Source organism: Aphelocoma coerulescens, chromosome 17 (genome assembly GCF_041296385.1).
Source record: "Aphelocoma coerulescens isolate FSJ_1873_10779 chromosome 17, UR_Acoe_1.0, whole genome shotgun sequence".
NCBI lineage: Eukaryota > Metazoa > Chordata > Aves > Passeriformes > Corvidae > Aphelocoma > Aphelocoma coerulescens.
The window spans coordinates 2,067,132-2,088,158 of NC_091030.1; the positions used below are offsets into that span (position 1 = coordinate 2,067,132).

A 21,027-nucleotide genomic window follows, 5' to 3' on the forward strand; every position below is an offset into this window, starting at 1 on the left:
GAGTTTAATCCACTTTAGCAAAGACAAAAGGCCAAGTGGAGCCAGTTTGTACCATGTGAAGGGAAAGAATATTATTAATTTGAGTATTTTATTCTTCTCACCATTTTATTTTGTTGTTACTGCTGTAATCAGTTCCTATTTATGCTCTGGCTGTTTGATGGTTTATAGACCAATTTTTTTCCTTACAATTATTTTCTGGCCAGCCTTGAAAAGAAGTCAAATGAGGATAATTGCTTTTGCTCTTTGATGAATTTCTTGGTTCTGGTGTTTTAAAATGCAAGATGATGATGGTGCTTATTTGCTTCTGTTTTAATCAAAGCATTTTGCATTTGGGGAAGATTTCTTAGAAATCAGCAGAAAAAAAACCAACCCACTTCCGTGGAGCTGAGGTTGAAATGGCTTAAAATCACCTTTTTCCAGGATTTCTCACCAGTTTTTCAAAACCACATGGAGAGTTCTGTGACAACAATTGGAAACGAGGGTAAAATTGTGGATTTTTGCTTATTTTGCTTCAAATGGAGTCTGCCCTGCCCCGTTTGTGCAGAAGTTCCCATGAGCACGGTGGAAAGTCGATGGTTTCCACATCTCCTGACCCAAGCACTGTGCTGTGATGTCTGCCAGGGCCACTCACAAAGCTCATGGGGCTTTGCTTTGGGGAAAAAAAGCAGCATTTAGGTGCAAAGGTTGATGCCCAAAGGGAAGGAGGCCCTAGAGGAAAAGGCAAGGGAGGAGTTGGGTGTTTTGGGGTCTGGATGGACGGGTGGCTCGTGATCCCTGCGATTTAATGAATCCGTGTCCAAGCAATTTGTTTCATAGATAAATCCCAGAATATTCTGAGTTGGGAGGGACCCACAGGGAACAAATCCAGCTCTCAAGTGAGCAACCCATCCAGGGATGGAATGTCCATCCATAGGGAGCTCCAAAGGGGCTTAGCAACCCCTAAATCTTGGCTAGGGGGGTGGTTTGCAGCATTTATCCCTTGGATATCTCTCTCCAGTGCAGCAGGGCTGATGTAGGGACCTTTGGGCATCCAAATCCACCCCAACTCTTCATTTTTCCTGCTCTTCATCCCCACAGTGCTCTGAGAGCAGAGCCATGACAATGGCAGGTCCTGGCAGATCAGAGCCAGAGCTGGACATGCCAAGAGGGAAAAGTGCTGGTTGTTCTGAAAAATGGGATTTTTGGCAAATGGAAATATCAGCACAAACCAAACCCCCCTGTAAAACTGGGGTACCAAGAACTGAGAATCCAAGCCCTGTAGGACTCAGTGAGCAAGGCCTGGCAAAACTGGGACTGAGCTCCTGCAAAGGTGGCTCTACCCAATTTATATTTGTATTTTCCCCTAAGGAATATCATTTTAATTTTATAGTTTAGTGTTGTTTTCCCAGCGTGCGAACATGGATTTCTCTGACAACAGCAGGCATCGATGGCACGGATCAGTGTCCTGAAAACATTGGCATTTTCCCTGCCTGCATCAGTCCAGGTGGCAGAGAATATAATGCCTTGGATTTTCTTAATCACAGTGTTCCTGTTCCCGGTGTTTAGGAGGTGACAAAGCTGTCCCTGGGCTGGGCCTGGTGAAAAGTCACGTTGGTTGTGCTGTCTCAGGGGTGAGGAGCTGTTTGATTCGATTCGATTCGATTCCATTCCATTCCATTCCATTCCATTCCATTCCATTCCATTTCCATTCCTTTCCATTTCCATTCCATTCCATTTCCCATTCCATTCCATTCCATTCCATTCGATTCCATTCCATTCCATTCCATTCCATTCCATTTCCATTCCTTTCCATTTCCATTCCTTTCCATTTCCATTCCATTCCATTTCCCATTCCATTCCATTCCATTCCATTTCCATTTCCATTTCCATTTCCATTTCCATTTCCATTTCCATTTCCATTTCCATTTCCATTTCCATTTCCATTCCATTTCCCATTCCATTTACCATTCCATTCCAATTCCATTCCATTCCATATTAGTTTTGTCAGTCCTGCTCCAAGCCCTCAGTGTGTCTCCCCCTAAACCTCCTTCCAGCCCTTCCCATGGTGTTGGATCCTCCACCTCTGGTGTTTTTCCCGTGCCAGTACAGGATGAGCTGTGCCTGCACTGGTTCTGCTGCCCCAGCTTCCCCTCCTAACCAAGCTCCATAAAATTTGCACTTCCAGTGCCTTGGAATTGTCCCCTTGTCCCCCCTCTCCATTCTGAGCTCCATTTATTGTGTTGGTCCCTAAACATCATTTCCCAAGCACAAAGAACTGGTTGTTACCCCACGTTCCAGCCTGAAGAGGCACCTCCACCTTCCCACCTGGAACTGGATGCTGTGGGAGCCAGGAATTGGTTTGTGATTGATGAACCCTGGGGATCTCTTTTAGTGACAGACTCATCACTGCCAGGCTGGGGAGGGATCATTGATCTTGCATCTGCCTCACCCTCAACATCCTGCACTGATCTGGAGCTCCTGCTCCATCCAGCTCCCAGAATTTCTCTGCTTCACCAAAGGGATTTGCCTGAGCAGATGTGTCTGACCACAGTTGCTTTTTTCACCTGGTGAATTCTATCCTGAAGGATTTATTTAGTGGCTTCTCAGGATGAAAAGCAGGGGTGGTGCCACTGGTTTGGAGCTCCTGCTTCATGCAGCTCCCAGAATTTTCCTTTTTCACCTGGTGAACTCTGTCTTGAAAGGGCCTTTTTTATTTAGTGGCTTCTCAGGATGAAAAGCAGGGGTGGTGCCACTGGTTTGGAGCTCCTGCTCCATCCAGCTCCCAGAATTTCTCTGCTCCACCAAAGGGATTCGCCTGAGCAGATGTGTCTGGCCATAGTTCCTTTTTCACCTGATGAATTCTATCCTGAAGGATTTATTTAGTGGCTTCTTGGGATTAAAAGTGAGCCTGGTTTGTATGGTTGGTTTGGAGCTCCTGCTTCATCCAGCTCCCAGAATTTTTCTCCTCCACCAAAGGGATTCTCCTGAGCAGATGTGTCTGACCTCAGTTGGTTTTTTCACCTGGTGAATTCTATCCTAAAGGATTTATTTAGTGGCTTCTCAGGATGAAAAGCAGGGGTGGTGCCACTGGTTTGGAGCTCCTGCTCCATCCAGCTCCCAGAATTTCTCTGCTCCACCAAAGGGATTCTCCTGAGCAGATGTGTCTGGCCATAGTTCCTTTTTCACCTGATGAATTCTATCCTGAAGGATTTATTTAGTGGCTTCTCAGGATGAAAAGCAGGGGTGGTGCCACTGGTTTGGAGCTCCTGCTTCATGCAGCTCCCAGAATTTCTCTGCTCCACCAAAGGGATTCGCCTGAGCAGATTTGTCTGTTCCTTTTTCACCTGGTGAACTCCACCCTGAAGGATTTATTTCGGATGAAAAGCGAGGGTGGTGCGTTGGTTCTGTCGCTGTTTGCAATGTTTGCCTGGAAACAGGAGATGTGTTTGATTGGAGCCCATTGTTTCATTCTTCTTTTCTTGTGACTTTTTTTGTTTGTTTTCCGTTTAGCGTTTTCCTTGCTTTGTTGTTTCTGGAGGTGAGTTCTGGGTTTGTTCAGCCCCTCTGTGTCATTTGCCCTGCTCAGCCTCTGCACCTGAGAGACTCCACAGAGCGAGGGGTCTTTAGGGCAAACCATTGGTGCAGCTTCCTTGGCAGCCAGAACGGAGGAGGGGGGACAAGGGGACAATTCCGAGGCACTGGATGTCCAAAGCACTTCTTGGTGCCGCTTCCAGAGGAAGGAAGAGCCCTCAGGCTCATCCCCGTGGGTCACACAAAGACCCCACAGCAAACAGGGGTTTTTTCCCTGGTTTTGCCTGACCTGATGCCTGAATTCCCTGTGTTTGGGTTCCTCCTCTGCCTTTCCCATCCCAGCCAGGGCTGCACCAATGGCCCGTACAAAAGGGGCTCACCTGGCACCCACAGCTCAGGCATTCCCCAGTGCCCTCTCCTCACCTTTTCTTGGGAAAAGCCTTAAAACAGCAATTTTTCAGCACCCCTAAATTTGTAGGAGCTTGCCAGGTAGTCAGGCACGCTTTGAGGAACTTTTTGCACTCTGTGATTTATGAGGTTTGGGGGTTTTTTTTAATTCTGTGAGGTAATGGATTACAATTGTAGCCAGATCCAAGGAAATCATTTCATCCCGGGTATGAGGGGTGAGTTTTGGGTGGGAGGAGAACGTGGGTGGTGGATGGAACGTTGTGGGCAGTGGCAGAGACAGCTCCTGGACGTGGGCACCAGACCTAAGCACAGTTTGTCCAATTGCCCACTGCTGCTTTCCAAAGTTACTTGTGCTTCCCAGGACAACTTCCCAGCATCCAAAGACCTCCTTCTGTCTCCAGGACTGGTTTCTGCTGGTCCCACCTGGGGCTGTTCACAGCATTGGTGCTGTAAGTGCCGTCCCACAGGGGGACAGCGCCTGTCAGTGCGAGCAAGGCAGAAAAGCCACGAGAGAAGCACCTCAATCCCTTCACCCTGACTTCTCTGTCCCTTTTGTACAGGTCTGGGGATGCAGGGGAGGGAGGGGGGAACTGCTCTGTTTCTCCAGGTTCTCCATCTCGGAGGTTTTCCATGTTTTCCTTCTGTCTTGGGAATACCGTGGCTGATTTCCACATCTCTGTTGGGCTGTGGGGACCCAACAGGACCCAGCAAGAAGCTGCCTGAACACCCAGCCTGTGACCTGTGCTGTGCTGGGGGGTGTAGATTAGCAGAGGTGTTCTTTTTCTCTTGCTGGCCGTGGTTTCTTCCCTCTCCTCCTGCCCCTGGAGTGTGTCAGTGTGTGAGGTTTTGTGATTCCTCCCGTGGGTTTTTCCTCCCTGTCCTCGCTGTCGCTGTCACGGCCACTCGGCCCCACCCAAAGCCACTCTCTGGGCTCTGTCCCTCATTCCTGGTAAGTAGCATCTGGTGAAAATCAACTCCTGCTGTCGTTTTGCCCTGGAGAAGGAGGCTCTGTTGGCTTTGTGCTTTCACACACGGCGGTTCCAGGGAAATTGGTGGTTTCAAAAAGGCGGATCCAGCCACGGGAGCAGAGCCGTGACCCCGGAGTGCTGCAGGACTTGTGTGACAAGGACGGAGCGTGGCCTCGGTCCTGCTCTGCGCCACACGAGGCAGGGATGCACACAAAGGTTCATCCCAGCCTCCCACTGAGGGGTGGTCATCAGCTTTCAACAATTAAACCCAAAATCCCCACACGTACTGGGGGCTCGGTGCTGACTTCCAGGTAAATCAGGGCCAGCCCCGTGCATTCTCCTCCATCCCAAGTTTCCCACCTGTTTTGCCAAAGGAATTTCTTGGTTATGCCTGAGGAATTCATGCAGTCAGGGCCTTGTTGTCTGCAGGTTTTTTGCTGCCAAGGAGTAAAAAAAGGTCCCCAGCTTGAGCCGCCTGAAAACAATCATTTTCTTGGCCAGCAGGCAGGACCTGCCACCCCCACTCTGCTCCTGCTCCTATTTCATTTGGCACCAGACAAATACAGAAATCCTGAGGTTTAGGTAAAATCCTTCACCTGGCTGCTCAGCAGATTATTTGCTTCAAGCAAGACTTTTATGATGCCTTCCATAATTTCTCTAATATTTATTCCAGGTTTCTGACCCTCTGGATTTTGCCCTGTATGCATTACCTGAGCCAACATTTCTGTTTAGAACAATCCATTAATTTTAATAAATGTATATTTAAAACTCTACTTCCGTGATACCCAAAGAACATTGGATTCTAACTGGGCTTTCTGGTTTGCTAGAATTGATTGTTAACACTCATGAAAGCAGGAGGAAAAATGCTGCAACTGAAAAGGCAAATCAGGAGGTGAAGGGATTTTATTTTCAGTTTTGGGGAGGGTCCTTGTAATGCTGTAGATTGATAAAAATGATCATTTAGAACTAGGGAAAAATTAATGCCTCAAGTCAAGATCTTTAAGGATACTTAGAATCCTGGTTTTCTGTGGATTCCCTGCCTTTTCTGTGCGATTCAGTGATTTCCATGTTTAGAACCCCCCCCGTAAATGGTGTGGAGGAGATGGAGGAGAATCTACAAAATTTCTTGAGCTGCAAGAAGCTCCTTTAAGCCTGGGCCCTTCCCCACTGAAGCTGCAGCAGAGCTGGGGTTTTTAGGTCCAGTGACCCATTTTGGGGCAGTGTGAGCCAGGCACATCCCAATCCCTGTCCGAGGAGAGGTAGGTGCCTCTGAAGAGCCGCTCTGAGGCAGGGACTGAGGAGCAGCTGCCTGGCACCAGCTGCTGGAGCTCAGGTGGATTTTTGGAGCCCAAGGTCCTCCCTCCAGCTTCCTCCTGGTGCCAAGAGCAGGAATTAGCATCCTGCTCCACGTGGAGACGATGATTTGCAGCACAATCCCCACATGGCTCCACACCCAGAGGTGACCTCCTGCAGGACCTTGGCGGTGTGAGTACCAGGGAGGCGAGGAGCCCCGAGACCATCGTGTGCCTTTCGGTTCCCCTTTTCATTTTGGCCCCCTTTTGGTTCCATTTTGGACTCTCTGGTCGTGTCCCCGTTCTCCAGAGGGTGGTGTGTCCGTGGCTTCCACGATCCTGGAGCTTGCCTGGTCTCCTCCCCGTCTGCATCCGACAGGACACGGCCTGTACGAGTCTCCTCCCGATGTCTTCTATGGTTTCTCTGCTCGTTTGGTTTGGTTGTTTTTTTGGTTTTGGTTTTTTTTTTGGTTTTTGTTTGCTTTTTCCTTTCTCACTTTTTGTTTTCTTTGTTTGTTTTGTTTTTTTGCATGTGCAGTTTTGTAAAGCAAACTCGAGGTACTGTATCTCGCAGCTCGTCAGTCTCCAGCGTAAATTCACCGTGAGTTGCTCTCTGTTACGATATTCACTAAATGGATTTCTCATTTAGAGCTCGATAAACCTTCCCCTTCTCCTGGTGCCTTCGCTCTCCCTGTGGTTTGGTTATTTATTTTTCCCCCCAAAATCATTCCCATCATTGTGGAAAGCCTCCAGACCAACATCCAGGGAAAGGACTGGAAGGTGTCGTTGTCATTTGATGCTTGTGATTTGTGAGCAACTCTGTTGTGTTCCATACATTGACTGTGACTTCCCCCCCCCCGCCTTCCTTCCTTCATTTTTCTCCCTTAATTCCTTTCCATCATTCCTCCTGAACTGTTTTCCTCTCTTCTCCTGTCTCCCCTCATTTGATGGTTTGTCCTGTTCTCACCTGTGTTTATTTCTGTTCTCTATGTTTATTCTGTGCTGGGCTGTTGGCTTTGATGTTCCACCAGTGTTTGCACTCTGGGTTCAGTGGGAGATCCAGGAGAGCCCTCTTGGAGGGAAAACTGGAGGAGGACTTCAAAAGGATTCTGGGAATGGGGTCCAAGTGAGACTAAATTGGAAAACTCTTGAAAAGCTGCTTATGTCTTTGCTCTCTGCCCTGCTCGAGCCGGAGCTTAAAGCGACAGATTTTGTCAGAATGAGGCATTTGGCAACTCCTCTGGAGCTGGAGTTGAGCAAACACAGTGGAAAACTTCCTCTCCTTCCTTGTGCTTCCCATCAATCCAATCCTGCTGGCTGTGCTGTGAGTTAGGGTGTGCTTTGACACCGAGGCAGGTTGGTAAAAACATCATCACTGCTGCTGACTAACCCCAAAAACTCCTCATCAGCTCCTCTCCCACCCACGTGAGAGTCCTTTGGGTTATCCTTTAACTCTGTGACCTTGTCTTTCCTCTTTAATGCTCTTGGAGACTCAAGTAAGTGCAATTCCAACCTGGGGGTTTCTCCCGGCCCCACAGCAGGGACCAAGGTACTGTGAAGGTTTTCCAGCAGGTTTTCTTTCCTGATATTTCCCTGGGTGTTTTGGGCTCCTTGTGCACTGGTGGATCTTAGACAGGTTGGGATTTAAAAGATGTTGATGCTTTATATGAGTTTAATTTCCATGACCACGGTTGAGCTGTTGTGACTGCCAGAGTAGGTGTGCCCTGTCTGTGCCCGGGTCTGAGGGAATATTGGGGAATAAATCAGATTAAGGCATCTTTTGGATCATTTCTTCCAATGTATTTCCTGGCTGCTGGGAGTTTTGACAGGCAGAGAGGGCTCAGCTGCACTTTGGGTGCCTCCCACCCTGACAGGAGGGAGAGGATGGGAGAGAGGGAGGTGCTGGGAGCTGCCTTCTCCCCAAAACTCCAATTTCCCCCAGCAGAAGTTACCCCAAACTGCTCCCAAGCACTGTTTTCCCAATTAGGAACAAAGCCTTGAAAGAATACAGAATTCTTCCTCTTTTCCAAATATCCAGAGGTGTATTTGGAAAAGGGGAAAAAGAGTTGCCTTTTATAAAAGGATGAAACCAAGCTGCAGGCACCAAAACCCTTTTGGAAGGAGGATCTGGCCACATTTTGAGGCATTTTTCATTGAGTTTTGTTGTTAACTCCCCACCAGAACAGAGGCCCTGGAGTTCAACTTCTGTTTCTGGCTAATATTGGGAGAAATATTAGGAAAGAATAAGTTTTGTCTCTGTGAAGCTGCAATATCAAAACAATCGAATGTATAAATGTAGAAAAATAGATAAAATTCATAAATCAATATATTAAATTTCATATGGTATAGAAAACAAATGTGATTTATTATCTATAAATTGTAATTTCTAAAACCAAAATCAAATTCCTAAATAATTTTGGAGGGAGTCAAGAATAATTCTGGAGGGTAATTATCTCAAACCAAGATAATTCTTCCCCTCAGAGACAGGGGAAGAATTAACACTTTAAAAAGTGTTTTCACCTTGGTTCTGGCGTCTGTAATGCCCCAGTTCCCTGGGAATGCTTGGAGGGTCTCCCAAGGGATCTCAGGAAGGAGATGGGGCTCAGAAGGATAAAAAAGATGCTGAAGCATCCAAGCAACAACTCCAGGGTGACTGGCAAAGCACATTTATTTAAACACCAGTGCTGAGTTCAGCTGAGAGAAAATGGTTTTATCCAATCCCAGAGAGATAAGACAGCCAACCAACCCCAAAGGGAAATGTTCCATTGTGTTTTCCAAGTGGACAATGGAAACGTGGGGAGTTTATGAGCTCCGAGTTCATGAATGGAAAATAGGATTTGAGTGGAAAGGTTTTGTTGCGTTTTAACAACAAATCCCCTCTGATCTGAAACACGGAATTTCACACCCACCGTGTAACACGTGGTTATTCTGAACACGGGATTCTTGTCTTTCCATAGGCAGCTTCCATTCATTATTTACTGGAGCAAAATTTTAAGGATTTCCATGAAGTGAAGCAGTGATTTCAGAGGTTATGGGAATGAAATCTCGAGTCGTTAAGGAGCACCCTAAGATTAGAATCTGACTAAAAATACGCTTCCCTTTCCTCAACAAACCACGCAGTGCTTGCATTTTTAATTGATGCCAATATTAGTCATTGATTCATTAATATGGATTTTATTTGATTCTCTGGGAACTGCGAGGTTTTCTTTCTAGCCAGGGGTTGTTTGGTGGTGTGTTAATCCAAGGAAAACCAGTGGAGCTGGTACCAGCAGTGGTATCTCCAACATTTCCAGCCTGGAGGATCTGCAAATGGAGCAGAGGCTTCAGAGAATTCCAAATATTCCAGAAAATAGGGCTGGGGAGTACAGCAGTGAATTACCAGCAGTGTTTGTAGGATGTCTGCAGTCAGGAGTGTTTTACAGGGCAATTTTCTTAATGGCTTCGGGGGGATTTTAAGGAGCCAGCAGTGAGCAGGGTTCAGATAAGGAGTTGGCTTTATGGTTTTTTTTTTAATGTGAAGTAAATATTTCTTATCACAAAGGCTCTTTTTGATCAGTTTTGTATCAATTTCGACAAGTCCTGCCCTGCTCGTGCTGTAGCTGGGCTGTGCCTGCCCCGATGTGTACAGAATTCACTGCCCCAAACGAGGGGGGGAGCAGAGGAATTCATTTTTGCCCCGCTGATATTTTCCCGTCTCCTCTGAAGTCCCTCCTGTTGCTGCATCTCCTCCCGGGCCGGCAGCTGGACTGAAGCCCTGCTTTGTTTTAAGGGGTGCCAAAAACCAGCTCCCAAGCTGTCCTCATGGCCAGAGAGCACCAGGAGAGGAGGAGCTGTCCCAAATCCCCGAGCTCAGTGGCTGTGGGGACTCGGAGAGAGCCAGAGCCGGATACATCCCGGTGGACAAGCAGACCCCACTGCCCCTCCCGTTGCTGCTGCTCTGGAATTCCCAGCTCTGTCCCCACAGGGCCCATCCTGCTCAGGTGCTTTACCCCGTTCCCACAGCAGCCTCTGTGCCCTGGCTCTGGCTCCTGGCTGGTGTTTGGATGCCGGGATTTGGGATTCTGGGATTTGGGATGCTCCTCACTGCTCTGGAGATGGACTCGAGCTCGCAAGCGCCGCGTTTTCCAGGCTGGGTTTTTACCGCGCTTCGTAAATCTCCTGATTTGTCTTTTTTGTCTTTTTCTTTTGGAGTGTTTTCCTTGTGGGAAGAGGAATGGCTGTGCAGGCACTGCTGCTGCAGCTCCTGCTCTGGGGTTGTTGGTGCCCAGAGCCAGCGGGTGCCTTTGTGCCGGAGTTTTTGGCACTCGCCTCCGTGCCTTGTGTCAGCATTAAGGATGCAGCTCATTTCCAGGTGCTGGGAAATTCGAGGCTGGAATGTCAGTGCCTGTTTTTTCCACAGCAGAACAGGCTGAGCTGATGTGTGCAGTGCCTGGTTCCTGCAGGTTCTCAGGGGTGCAGTTCCCTGGCAGCACCTCTCACTTAGCCCTGAGTGATGGGCAGTGCAAACACCTCCGAGGTCATTTAAAAGCTGATTTATGTTCTTGGTGTAGCTAAAACATGAGTGACAAACTACCCCCACCTCCTGAGGTGACACAGCTTGTCTGAGGATCAGCCCTGCATCCCCACCTTCCTCCTCCCCACATCCAGCCTGATTTAGGGGATTTTCTTTCCATCATGGATGGGCTCAGCACAGGCAGTGAGGGGCAGGCTGTGTCCTTGGGAGCTGCCTGATGATTTCCTGGGTGTTTCACTTTGGGGAGTCACTGCAGGGACACCAAGGCTTCGTGTCCCAGCCCTGCTGGTTCCTGTCCCATGGCAGTGGAGCACAGGATGGAGCAGGGGGTGGTTGTGCTCCTCCCTCTGCTCTTGGGTTGTAGATGAACTGAAGGTTTCAGCACAAAGACACTTCCCCAATTAATCTTAAAGGCTGATTATCACGTCAGTGCTGCCCAAAGCACAGGGCAGAGGCCATTCCCCACCTCAGGACTTTCATTATGGAGTGAGGAATATTCCCTAAGAACAGAGGTGTTGGTGGCAGCATTCAGGGAGCTCAGCCAGGCCCAGAAAATCCTGAAGCTTTCCCTGAGCCTGGGTTTGAAGAGATTTGTAGCCCAGATGGGTTTAGCAGAGCTAAAATGTGGAGCAGGGCAGAGCAGGACACCCACCCATCCCAGAGGAAGTGCAGAACATCCCAGGATGCCCATCCCGGGCAGCTCCATCCCTGCTGGCTCTGGAGGGCTGTGCAGAGCTTTTCCTGTGGCTTCCCATGGGGAATCCTTGGTCAGGGCAGCAGGGCTGGGCAGGGGGAGGCTCTGCACGTTCCTCGTTCCTTTTCAAACCAGGGAAAGCTCCTGCTGAGTGAGAATATTTAGTTTTTCATCATTTTGAACCAAAGAAAGTGGCAAGTGCCCACTGTGATGGGGCTTTTCATCCTTGTGCCAGCTTGGAGGGAGCTCTCCCTCAGGAGCAGCCTGTCCTCCCTTGGATGTGGGATTTGTGGTGAGCAGGGCTCTCAGCCGTGTCCCCAGGAGCTTCTGGTATTATTTACATTTAAACCCATGATTTTTGTCACTTGTTCCCCTGCCAGGCTGCAGATGGGGGACTCAGCTGCTGGGAAATGAGTCCAGAACTTGGCAACAGGGTGTAGATATTTAATTTTGGTGATCAGCTCTGATTTGAGGATTCAGTGAGGTTCCTTCACATCTGCCTGGCTGCTCTCATGAGGGTTTTCAGTGACTTTTTGCCTCTTTAGCAGCACCAGGCAGCAGCAGCAGCCTCGGTAAAGAAGCGATTCCCCACAGAGCCCAGTGACACAAAACCCTTCCGACAGCTCCCACTGTGCCACGCGAGTGTGGCTGGATGTCACCTCCCCGGGGCCTGTGCACGGTGACAGAGCCAGACAGTCCCAGTCAGCACCAGAACACGCAAAAGGTGCTTTTTTCCACTGCCAGGGGAGCCCAGAAAATGCGTAAGGAAGTTGTGTTTGCCTCCCATGTGGGCTCTGCTCGCTCTGGCTGCAGAGCTCAGGCTGCGCTGTGGGGAATGGAGATGTCAGAGCAGGCTGGGGGGAGGAAAATGCCTTTCCTGGTTTTGCTAGGAAAAGTTTTATTAAGGAAAAAGAAATGGGTGCTGAGCCTTCACGAGGTTAAATCCAGGAATTCACCCTGGCAGCCAGTGAAAAGCAGAATTTGACTTGAAATTTTTGGAAGAAAAAGTCTTCCCTTCACACCCTGGTTGGGTTTGTGGTCACTTTGAATGCGGTGGTGAGAACCCAAGTGCTGTGCTGAAAAATGAAACTCAGGGAATGCCAGAGGAGGTGTCCTTGTCATAAAGGGTGACAGAGATGAGCAGGTGACTCCAGGGATAAAGGTGTTCCCATCTCAGCTTCATCTTGGGATACAGGGATGGTGAAGGGTCTGGAATGGCCACACAAAGAGGGACTGAGGGCACTGGGATTGTTCAGCTGGAGCAGACTGAGGGCAGAGCTCCCCGGGGGCTGCAGCTCCTCCCGAGGGGCAGCTCCGATCTCTGCTCCTGGGACAGGGACAGCACCCAGGGAGCGGCTGGAGCTGGGCCAGGGCAGGCTCAGGCTGAGAGCAGGGAAAGGTTCTTCCCCCAGAGGGTGCTGGGCACTGCCCAGGCTCCCCAGGGAATGGGCACGGCCCCGAGGCTGCCAGAGCTCCAGGAGCGTTTGGACAGCGCTGCCAGGGATGCCCAGGGTGGGGCTGTTGGGGGGTCTGTGCAGGGCCAGGGCTGGACTGGATGATCCCTGTGGCTCCCTTCCATCTCAGGATGTTTTATGGATCTATGTGTGACTCCTCTCTCTGGGCTCTTTTCCTGGTGCACAGGACACTTTTCCTCTCTTACCTGTACTTTTCCATTCTCCAGTGATGTGTGGGCTGCTGGTCCATGCTCACCTGGAAGGATGCCGTGGGTTTAAAGCAGTTCTAGACCTGTTCCATGAGCCAAGAGGGCAGCACAGCTGGAAGACAACCCCTGGGGCTGGCTGGAAGGGGAAGGGGCTGGTGGCAGGCTCGGATCCTCAGGTTTCATTTTCCCTGCTCCTCCTGCTGATCTAACTTCTCTTGCTCACCGCTAATTTCCTCATCCAGATGTTTCCAGGTGGGGAGAGAAGTGCTGCTAATTTTGGGAAGCTTTGTGGGCTGTTCCAAAGCTCTGGCTGGGGTGTGTGATTTCTGCGTGCTGACGTTTTAATCCTTCAGACTATTCCCAAGGCTTCCACATTTCCGAAACGCAGAATAACTCCTTTCCAGAGGGCTGATCTCATAGTGTGTGGGCAAACTAACACGGATGATCCCGCTGGCTTTCCCTGCTCGTGTTCTCTCCATCCCTGTTACACCTTTGGTTCAACCCTCTAATTCCCCACCTCGGCTGAAAATTCCCTGTTTTTCTGGTGGTTTTTCTTTTTTTTTTTGGTTGGTATTTAGGGAATGGGCGCGAATTCGGGTGCTGACTTCTCCCGTTTCTCCCGCCCTTAGCAAGCAGCAGAATTCCTCCAAATCCAAGTCGGTTTGGGAGCAGAGGACGAGCCAGATCCGGATGCACAACTTCCGAGCCAGCTGCGAGGCCCTGTACAACGAGCTGGACCCCGAGGAGCGGGTGCGCTACGCCACCACCCTGCACATCCGGCCCGACATGAAAACCCACCTGGACCGGCCGCTGGTCGTGGAGCCCCGCAGCGAAGGCAGGAACAACATCACCAAGCTGAGCCCCGTGGATGTCCAGGAGGTGGTGGAGCACCCCAAAGTCACCTCAGCTGACGGGGCAGAAGCGCCACGGAAGCACCACCGGCATCGGGATAAGGAGAAGCTGGGAGAGCAGGAGAAAGGGGACGTGACCAAGGATGAGGGCGGCGAAACCGGCGCGGGCAACAAGGAGGAGCGGCACAGGCAGCACCGGAGCCGCAGCAAGGAGGTGGAAGGGGGCAGCAAGGAAGGGAAAAGCGACCGGAACAGGGGGCAGGAAGGGGGGAAGAGGCACCACCGGCGGGGCTCGGTGGAGGACGGCGCCGAGAAGGAGCACCGCAGGCACCGCAGCCACCGGCACTCGTCCGACCGGCCGGGCAAGGAGGGCAACGGCACCGCCAACGGTGCCCGCGGCGAGCGGCGCTCCCGGCACCGCGGCGGCTCCCGGTCCGGGAACAGGGATGGAGAGCCCGGGGCCAAGGGCGACAACGGAGAGGAGCCCCACCGGCGGCACCGGCTCAGGAACAGGGCGCTGTCCGCGTACGAGTCCGTGGAGAAGGACAACGGCGAGAAGGAGGGCGAGGCTGGCGAGAAGGAGCACCGCAATCACCAGCCCAAGTGAGTGAGTGCTGCCAGGCCCTCCCCGGGTCGGTTCAGGGGTCGCAAAGCCCCAGAGGTGTTCCAGGAAATCCCTTTTCCCCGTCCCCGTGGCATTCCCTGCTGTCCCTGTCCCCATAGCGGCTCCCCTCACAACCCGCAGCTCTGTTTTGCCTCAGTCAGCAATGACAGAGGCTCCCAAAGACGATCTGGGTTCCTAAACCAGCTCAGGTTTAAGGCAGGACATGTAAACACCCTGTAGGACCCTGTAGGACATCAAGTGGAGCAGAGAATTTCCCAGCTTCTGAAGGAAGCTCCTGAGGGACATTTTAAACATTTCAGCCAGCCTTGCTTTACAGCCCTTTGATTTTCATTTTTCATGGGGAGCCTTCAGCTGCACCACCAGTTGTTCCAGCACGTGGCCTCTTCCATTAAGAGCAACGATGGCCCCCATTTGCTTTAATTCTTATGTAAGTCAAGTGAGAAAAACAGCCCTGGTGAAGCATTTGGAGTAGTTAATAAAGAAGGATAGATTGCCTTTTCAGCTTTATTAGTCTGATGGAAAAGAAATTGCACTGGGATTCTTTAGAATAGAGTTCATGTCACCGTGGAGAGCTGTGAGTGGCACTGAGATAATAATTTTCCTGTCTAAATTATCTTCCTTTCAGCTGAATTTCCAAACACTCTGCCTGCTGTTCAGCGTGCTCATGTGCACGGGCTCGCTTTCCTTCTCACTGGAGCAGAGCTGCTGCTGCAGAGGAGAGCAGGAGCCATTTAGCTGCTGACAGCCACGTTCCAGAGTGCTTCCAGGCTGGAAAAGAGAATCCCCATGTTTAAATAAGGCCTGGGGAGAGCATTAGGGAGCAGCGTGTCAGGATTCATCCAGCAGCTGATCTGGGGGGTGGCTTGTGGCACTGCTACGTGCAGGTGCCACATGGTCCTGGCTTGGGAGCATCATCAGAAAGACCCAAGGGATTTTCAGTGCCCGTAATCTTGTGATTGGGGTTGGCTCAGGAGGTCTCAGAGGAAAAGGTCCCAAATTTTGCTGTCTGGAGGTTGTCCTGCAAAGGATTTCCATGGAGAAAACAAACCCAGCACGAGGTGCAGCATCAGGGATGCGTCCTCTGAACCCTTCCTGGGCCATATTGAGCAAATCCTGCTTTTTCCTAGGGAGAACCAGTGTGAGCTGGAGGCCAGTGGCAGTGGGAGTGTCCCTGGGAGTGTCCCTGTGCACACCCTGCCCAGCACATACCTGCAGAAGGTGCCCGAGCAGCCGGAGGATGCCGACAACCAGAAGAACGTGACGAGGATGATTCAGCCCCCGCTGGACAAAACCACCACTGTGAACATCCCTGTCACCATCACGGCCCCTCCAGGGGACACCACTGTCATTCCAAGTGAGTGCCTTTGTCCCTTGCTTTTCCTGCTGTGACATTGCCAGGAAATCGAAATTCCTGAGGAGCGATGGGGGCTCTGCTGGGCACTGCCATCCTCGAGAGAGGCAGACAGGGAACGTGGTGACAGAGGATCTGTAATTCCCACACAGACTGCAGGAACTCAGCAAGGGTTCCTGGCTGCCTGGTGCCTCTGGAAAACACCTGAGAGTCCCTGGAAATGGCTCACCCAGAGCACGAAGAAAGGTGAAGGAGCAGGGAAAGCAACATCTATGTGTGATCCTGCAGCTTTGGGATCCTCCGTGAGATTCCAGAGCTTTTTAAAATCCTCTGCATCACGGTTGGAGCAGATCCACCCTCCCTGTGCTTCTCCAGAGCTCTCTGCCTTGGGTTTATCAGCACAGATTTACAGATGGCCCCAAGATCCTTGTGCCCAGCCACCACCAGCCTGTTCCCACCACCTTGGGGCTGATCCCTGGCAGGGTGGGATCAGCCTGGAGAAGTCTGGAGAGCTCAGGAAAATCCCAGTGTGAAATCCAAGAGGTCCATGTTGGACTTCAGGCCGTCAGGACTCTGCTTTCCAAGAGGCACAGCCAAAACCTGCCAGGGTCTCTGATTTTCACTCTGTTGCCAGCCACAAAATTTATCTTTTCTTTTGTTTCCTTCTCCTTTCTCCTTTTTTCCCCCCCCTCTTCAGTGGTAATTTTCCTATATTGCCATGCTGAGTTCCTGTCAATCACAATTTATCAGCCTCTCCCTTTTCCTGGCTGTTTCCTCTGGATCTGACTGGAAATCCAATAAGGAGTTTATTGAATGTGTTACTCAAACACAACGAAATGTCCTTTTCTTGCAAAATAAAATAAAATGTAATAAAAGCCCTGCACTGAACACATTCCAAAGGGTGGGGTTTTTGGGTTTTAGGTGCTGGGAATTAATGGAATAGCCTTTATGTGTGTCTAAGAAGAGAACTTGCAGCATAAAATGTTACCCAGTTCATAGATGGGAAATGATCTTCAGTAAATTATCCCTGGAAGTGAAGTTAGGGTGAAAATTGGGGAATTTCCAACCTTTGGGAGGGAGGTTTGGAATGATTTTCGAGTAGGAGATCTTCAAACCTGAAGGAGCTGCACACTTTTGCACATGGGGACCTCTGACCAAACCGAGGTGCACAATGCAGGCACAGCTCTGAGGAAGTCCAAGAAGTCCTTTCCAGGTTTTTCTCCTAATTCTTGGAATTTCAGCAGTCTCAACCCCCAAATTATTAAACCTCATCCCTGAATTTGCTCTTTTGTTTGTTCCAAAGCCAGTTGTGCTCCTGATCCATGCGAGAAAACACCAAATTACGAGGTTGCTCAGATTCCCTTTTTCTTTCCTCTCAAGGATCCCGAGCTGATCCCTCTCCCTAAGAATTTGTGCTTTTTGGGATGGGTTTTCCAGCCCCAGTTTGGCAGCTCTGGGATAAATAAGCTCATGGTTTCTTTCCATTTCCTGGCTGCTCTGTGGCTCAGCAGCAGCTGAGGGGTAGTGCTGCCTCACTCGGGAGTGATAATAATCCAGTGATTGTTCATCCCATTTAATCAGCACTTCCAAAGGCTGTTTGCTCTCCCAGCTGCACTGTTGGCATTTCCAGCTGTTGCAGGCAGCAGGAAGGCTGTGGATTCACTTTTTAACCCTCTCCTTCTTTGTGTTTTCCCCAAATTCCCGTTTCCAGTGAACAATGTGGAGTTTGAAAGCAAAACAGAGGAGAAGAAAGACGTCGATGACTTGACGAAAAATGGGCCTAAACCGATCCTGCCTTACAGTTCCATGTTTATCCTCAGTCCCACAAATCCGTAAGTTCCTGTAGCACCAACCTGGGTTCCAGGTGCTTCAAAGAGTGGGGTTTTCATCTCTGGAAACACATTGGGACATGAAATAAAAGCTCATTTCTGTGGGCCAGATGCTGCTGTTCAGCTGGGTTTTCCTGGGGGATTAAACTACCAGGACAGGGAAAAGAAAATGCTTGAGGCAGACCTTGCAGATGTAGATCCCAAAAAATGGGAGCACAGGTGTTGTTGGGAAAAGACTTTATCAGGAATAACAGGTTGAGGACTGTTTGGATGCCAGCAAATTCCTGCAGGTTCCTCAGCTGGAATCCCTGTTCTTTCCAAAAAGTGGCTCTGCATCACTGCAAACTTTGAACTTCTGGGAAAACCTGGACATTTTTTTTTGCTAAGGCTGGGAGTGCAGCCTGTGGGATCTGCTGGGATTAGGGCATTTCTTCCCCTTCAGGCAGCGCTGCCTTCTGGGGAGCTTTGGACTCAAAGCCTGGAAATTCAGAATCTGTTCCTCTGGAGGGCTGCAGGACCAGGGGGGAGGCAGAGGGCTTGGAATAATTGTGGCATGAAGGGCTGTGAGGCATTTAAAGCATTTTAAGAAAGGGTGTTGGAAACTTCTGGAGATCCCCTTGGAGCAGAGGTTTCTCTCTGGCTCAGGTAGACTTGCAGATCTCAGAGTTTCTCTCTGCCCAGATACCAAAGGCAACTCAGACCCTTCTTTGGCAGCTGGATTTAAGAGGAAAATGAGTTCTCCTGCACCTCCTGCTGCTCGGGACTGTGACATCTTGTGCAGTCATGGAACAGAACAGGCTCCGTGTTCTCATATTTGACATCCAAAAAGCCCCCGGACACTGGGCAGGCTGAAGGGAATCCCAGAATATCCTGAGCTGGGAGGGACCCACCAGGATCATTGATCCAGCCCCTGGCCCTGCACAGACACCCCAACAACCCCACCCTGGGCATCCCAGGTTGTCCCAGTGCTCCTGGAGCTCTGGCAGCCTCGGGGCCGTCACCTGGGGAGCCAGATTAGGATTATGGAGCTTGGCCTCTATCTGCTTGGATAAGGAAATGGTATTTCCCTAACATTTGGTCTTTTTGTTGTGAAGTGACCACCAAAAATGAGTGGGGAAGGATCTGCCAAGGCAGCACCACTGGGTGGGGATGAGAGGGTGCTGAGCCCAGGGCTCTGAGCTGAGACCAGGCTGGGCAGGCAGAGAAGCAGCAAAACTTCCTTGTTCCCTATGGCTGCTTCTTTTCTCTGCCCTCATCCTGCAGTTAGGCCCTTCTGAGCCTCAGAGCCTGGGATTTGGGGGTTGTTTCAGTTGTTTTGCAGTTTTCTCCAGCTTACACCCTCCCAAAATAAAACCCCTGTGCTGAAAAACCACTGGAAAAACAAAATTCACCGGGAGAAAAAATGTGTTCCAGGCAAGCCAGGGGGGGATAACGTGACAAAGCCCAAACTCCAGGAATGTCAGCAGCTTGTTTTTCCTCCTCTGGGCAAGATGCAGAGGCAGCTGCATCCCCCCAGGTGTTCTGGTGGTGGGAACTCCTCCAGAGAGCTCTTTGTGCTTGCTGGCCTAGGAAGCTTTTCCCATCTCCCAAGCCCTGCTGGGGATCCACGACCCGGCTGCTGCCAGAGGAAAACAGCTCAGGGAAGCAGAAATGAATTCCCTTTTTTTTTCTCCAAGTGCCACCACCCTCTTCGAGCACGCAGGGCTGTGAAGTGATTTCTCAAGCCTCACTGGCAGTTCACAAATGCTCCCCCATCTCACTGCTGGTTATGAATGGTGAGGAGCTAAAAATAGGGGCTTGTTATTGCTTTGATGAATTGAGTTTGATGCGGGAATTATGGCTACAAGTGTTTTTGGGAATGTTGCCTTTCACTTCTGAGGCTCCACGGAGCACAGAGATGATCATCTTCTCCTGGCAGGTTGAAAACCAGAGTTAAGGGATCCACAAAAGCACTTTTCTCCAGGTTATTTTCTATCAAATTTGCTTCCTTGGTATTTGCAGTTCTTTTCCGCTCTGAATCCATTACCGAGCCAAAAAAGAGGAAAATGTAAGCAGACGTGAAAAATAGACTTTAATTCTCACTGTTCAGATATTTGCTTAGAGAAAATGGGATAGAGGAGCTGAAATACATTCTCAGATAACAAAGTTGCTGGCGAGTTAAATCTATAATTTGATTTTCGGGCTAAGTCCTTTATTCAGCTGACAAATGCAGTGCAAATGCAGAGCTCTGTGTGCAGTGAAGGATTTGGGACTTGTGGTCAGATGGAATTATTAGCTGCAATTTGTGAAGAGATCTGGATTGCTTAGGAGTGGGAGCATTTACCACTTTCCTAGGACACAATTTGAGAATAAAAAAGATTAGGTGGAAGTAATCAAATCTACTCCTGTAAAGTATTTGTGCTGTAAAGTGTGACTTGGAGTGAAGTGCAGGCAGAGAGGGATTGGTGGGAGGAACACTCAGAGCCACAAAGACGGATTCAGCTGAGACTCTCAACATTTTAAAGGGATTAGTTGACATTAAAAAGGATTTCAAAGCTTGTTTTGAACTTGCAGGGTGCTAACCTGGGAGTTCAGAGGGAGAAGGATGGGGGAGTGCCATAAACGTGATTTGTAGAGTTGAATGTGGATGCTTGAAAGCTGTTGGTGCTCTTTTGACAGATGGGTAGAGAGATAAATAGAGAGATAAACAGATAGGGAGATAAAGAGATAGGGAGATAAACAGGGAGATAAATAGAGAGATAAAGAGATGAGTGGAAGTTGCTTTGCAGAGGGCGTAGAGAGCAGCGCAGAGATGTTGAACTCCCTCATTTAAATTTCACCAAGATGTGCTGCAAACTGGAATTTAAAGCCTGGTTTTTATTTTCTTCCCATTATTACAGCAGGAATGCCAAAGGTGCTGTTCCTGCTGGATTTGTGCCCGTTCTCCCTCACCTCACAGCCCTGTGCTCCTGTCCCCGCAGGATCCGGCGCCTGTTCCACTACATCGTCAACCTGCGCTACTTTGAGATGGTGATCCTGATCGTCATCGCCCTCAGCAGCATCGCCCTGGCTGCAGAGGACCCTGTCCAAGCTGAGTCTCCCAGGAATGACGTGAGTGCCACCCAAAATTCCCAGAATTTTGGCTTTCTTCTCCCGTTCCCATCTCCGCAGGGTAACGCTCTGAGCTGGCAGTGCAAAATTAAAGCTTTGCTAATGCACCCAAATTGTCTTTGTTCTGCTGTCAAAATGCTCTCGATTCCTGTCCCTTCCTGCTGCTTCAGCCACATCTGGGTTGGAGAACTTGGAAATTGTGTGGCTGATGTGGCTGTGCTGGAGGAGCTGCA

General features: G+C 49.9%; 1 protein-coding gene across 1 annotated transcript in view; it reads left to right on the forward strand.

Annotated features, from left to right (window-relative positions):
* The window catches only part of CACNA1B (calcium voltage-gated channel subunit alpha1 B), a 265,893-nt gene that overhangs the window by 179,856 nt on the left and 65,010 nt on the right, over positions 1–21,027 (forward strand). Inside the window, exons 19-22 of the mRNA XM_069031456.1 lie at positions 13,678–14,502; positions 15,652–15,878; positions 17,587–17,707; positions 20,665–20,794. Coding sequence (XP_068887557.1) covers positions 13,678–14,502; positions 15,652–15,878; positions 17,587–17,707; positions 20,665–20,794 — 1,303 coding nt within the window. The remainder of the gene's footprint in view (positions 1–13,677; positions 14,503–15,651; positions 15,879–17,586; positions 17,708–20,664; positions 20,795–21,027) is intronic.